At 56.0% G+C, this 3753-nt stretch overlaps 1 protein-coding gene across 1 annotated transcript; it reads right to left on the bottom strand.

The window, feature by feature from the left end:
* Positions 1-1647: 1647 nt before the first annotated feature.
* LOC107111919 (alpha-(1,3)-fucosyltransferase 6-like) lies at positions 1648-2703 on the bottom strand. The gene has a single exon (XM_015412965.1). The coding sequence runs from the start codon at positions 2701-2703 to the stop codon at positions 1648-1650; it is 1056 nt and encodes a 351-aa protein (XP_015268451.1).
* Between the last annotated feature and the right edge of the window lie 1050 nt (positions 2704-3753).

Below are 3753 nucleotides of genomic sequence, written 5' to 3' on the forward strand. Positions count from 1 at the left end.
TAAAATGCTTTTATCTAGGGTTGGTACCTGATTAAAGGAATCTAACTGATTGGACAATGCAGGGGTTATATAATGCAGGAGCTCATTAGCATAACTAATTAGCATGACTCATTTGCATATGCCACACCCCCTGACGTCACCGGAAGTGTGTCAGAAGGCAACACCCACCGCTCAGGCTCCACTGGACTGTTTTGGATCGCTAGGTATTGGGGGGGGGGAGACGTGCAGATCTGTCCTCGCAGAGGAGGGAGAGCTTGTACCTGAATAACACTTGGTCTTAAAGGTGCCACTGGACTGTTTTGGATTGCTAGCTATGGGGGGGGGGACGTGCAGATCTGTCCTCGCAGAGGAGGGAGAGCTTGTACCTGAATAACACTTGGTCTTAAAGGTGCCACTGGACTGTTTTGGATTGCTAGCTATGGGGGGGGGGACGTGCAGATCTGTCCTCGCAGAGGAGGGAGAGCTTGTACCTGAATAACACTTGGTCTTAAAGGTGCCACTGGACTGTTTTGGATTGCTAGCTATGGGGGGGGGGACGTGCAGATCTGTCCTCGCAGAGGAGGGAGAGCTTGTACCTGAATAACACTTGGTCTTAAAGGTGCCACTGGACTGTTTTGGATTGCTAGCTATGGGGGGGGGGACGTGCAGATCTGTCCTCGCAGAGGAGGGAGAGCTTGTACCTGAATAACACTTGGTCTTAAAGGTGCCACTGGACTGTTTTGGATTGCTAGCCTGCAGATCTGTCCTCGCAGAGGAGGGAGAGCTTGTACCTGAATAGAACTTGGTCTTAAAGGTGCCACTGGACTGTTTTGGATTGCTAGCCATTGAGGGGATGTTTGGAGTGCGGGGGGGGGGGGGCGTACGTACGTGCAGATCTGCCCTCACAGAGGAGGGAGAGCTTGTACCTCAATAAAACTTGGTCTTAAAGGTGCCACTGGACTGTTTTGGACCGGGGGGGGCGGGGGGAGCTCTGCAACTTACCTGGCTGCTTCTTGCTCTGACTGAGGGCTGCTGAGAGCAGAGGGGTGGGGCTTGTTGCATGTGCCTGCCCCCTGGGCTCTTTACTGCCGGAGCGCCGCTCCTGTGCGCTCCTGCAGGAAATGACCCCTGGTTTCCCCATACATCTACCCTGCAGACTGATTTTTCATGTGTATTTCATTGAGAAATGTACACCTTGCTTTTCAGTTTTGAAACGAAGGAACAAAAAAACATCTTTGGGGCGACTTGCAAACGACAGAAACACAACGGCTTGACAAAACAGCACAACGCTGCGTACCATTACAGGTAAAAGGAACTTTAAAAGACGTCTACTTTACAGGTTCAATGGCAGTCTTAGGTCCCTCTGGGGCTCTTTGTTCAAATGTCTGCAAATGCACGGCTGGAACAGAAGCCTCGGCCGCCTCCTCCCACTGCGAGTCCCCAACTGGCCCGCCAAAGTGGTTTCCTCTTGTAAAATCCACACACACACACCCCGCTGCGCTCTCTGAGCTCGGACCTCATTGCAGACGTGCCCAGTAGTAAGCAGACTCCCTCCACGCCGCAGGGAGACCTTGGTCTCGGGCACCGTCCGGATGATCCTGCCGTGCGCCTGGCCCCTGTCTCATTAGGCACAGCGTCATGTTCCAAGGGAGGCCTTTCCTTTCCAGCTCACTCGAACCACTTGCTCAAAGCCGGCACCGTCTGGTAGCGGACGGGGTTCGTCTGCAAGGCCCGGCAGGCCTTGCACAAGTGAAGGGACCAAGATGTGTTTTCGGCGGGGGCCAGCTGTGAGCGCCACTGGAAGTAACGCTCGTAGCGCTCCGTGTTCCGATCCAGCTCTTGCAAGAAGAGGGCCAGCTGCCGCGCGGTGGGGAAGTCGTCGATGTGGATGAACGAGCCGGGGGGCAAGTAGCGCTCGTAGTTCTCGCGGGGCGGCCCGCAGACCACCGGCACCGTCTCCGCCAGCAAGGCCGTCTTCCAGAGCTTCTCGGTGATGTAGTCCTCGTGCACGGAGCTTTCGAAGGCCAAGTAGAACTTATACTGGGACAGGATGCTGACCTGCTCGGTCCGAGGAAGGGGCAAGCGCTGGAACCCGTAGATGTCCACGTGGAGGTACTTCTTCAGCTGCCGGTAGTACTGGACTCGGCGGGAGGACGGGTTCCAGTTGCTCACGGCCCAGGCCACCAACTTGCTCTTGGGCGGGATCGTGACGTGCCGGGGCTCGGGGAGGACTTCCAACCACCCGTACGGGGTGAAGATGTCGGAGTCCCTCCGGTAGGACATGGTGAGGTTGAAGCGGTTGTCCATGTAGTGCACGTTGCGGGAATGGGTGGGCGACTCCAGATTGAACCAGATCCAGACCTGGGAGGGGGGCCTCGGCTCACGGGGGAGGGACCAAGGGCTCCGGGAAACGTCGTAATGGTGGACGACCACCGCGTCGGCCTTGGGGTACCACTTGCGGTTAGCCGTGATGCGGCAGTCGGGGATGCCCAGGAGCTGCGAGCATTTCCCGATGAGGAAGCGCTGCCCGTAGGGCCACGACCACAGCAGGATGGTGAGGTTGGAGGCCTCGGGGTCCCTCAGAGGCTGCGGCTCCGGCGTGGAGAAAGTGGTCATCCCAAATTTGCAGACGTAGGAAAAGAGTATCGCGCTCAGTGCTTGGAGGAGCAGGAAGGCGAAGACGAGACAGCTGCCTGGGGTTCTCCTCTGCCTGAAGGAATCCATGGACAGGCCTGAAAAGACCAGAGAAGATAAAGCAGGAGTCCCCAACGTGGTGCCCCCGTGGGTGTCACGCCGCCAGACAACATCTTCCTGCCACCTGCCAAACGTTTTTAGATAGTGGGTGGGGGGGGTTGCCCAGCAAGGCTTCCGACTGCCCACTGGAGACTGGATTGGCCATGCGGATTTTTTTAAAAAAACATTGTTTCGGCAGCAGCTGCCACCACGGCACAAGGACCTTCACTGGGTGAGGGGAGGAGTGGCAGCCATTTTGTGACGGGCGACGGCTCCCGCAGCAGCCATTTTGTGGCAGCCATTCTGTGGCTGCGCCCGACAGAGCGTGTCAGAATTCCAAAGGTGCTCGCAGGCTCAAAAAGGTTGGAGACCCGCCCTGACCTGGATAGCCCAGGGAAGCTTGATCTCATCAGAGAGCCGATTTGGTGCAGTGGTTAAGTGCGCGGACTCTAATCTGGGAGGACCGGGTTTGATTCCCCACTCCTCCACGTGCACCTGGCTGGATGACCTTGGGCAAGCCATAGTTCTGACACAGCTGTCCTTGAAAAAAGAGCAGTTTCTGTCAGAGAGCCCCACCTACCTCACGGGGTGTCTGTTGTGGGGAGGGGAAGGGAAAGGCGTTTGTAAACCGCTCTGGGGCGGGGTATAAATCCAATCTCTTCTTCTCTTCTTCAGATCTCGGAAGCTAAGCAAGGTCGACTGTGGTTCGTACCTCCAAGGAATACCAAGTCGGGAGGACAGAGGCAGGCATTATTCAGCCACCTCTCTGAATATCCACCAGGCCCGCAGCAGGGGTCAGGGACGCACATGTGTATGCACACAGGCTAATTTCACACACAGTGGATAATGCACTTTCAGTACCCTCTAGCAATCCTTTGTGGCTGGATTTTCTGGTGCGAAACAGGAAAATCTACTTGCTAAAGTGCATTGAAAGTGCAGCATCCAACCTGTGTGAAATTAGCCCCGCACACACATACACACAAATGCCAAAAAACAACCCCCCAAAAAAGGTTGGGGGCACTGTTCCCTCTAAGCTGAGTG

Source organism: Gekko japonicus, unplaced genomic scaffold (assembly GCF_001447785.1).
Source record: "Gekko japonicus isolate JY-2015 unplaced genomic scaffold, Gekko_japonicus_V1.1 scaffold2069, whole genome shotgun sequence".
Taxonomy (NCBI): Eukaryota; Metazoa; Chordata; class Lepidosauria; order Squamata; family Gekkonidae; genus Gekko; species Gekko japonicus.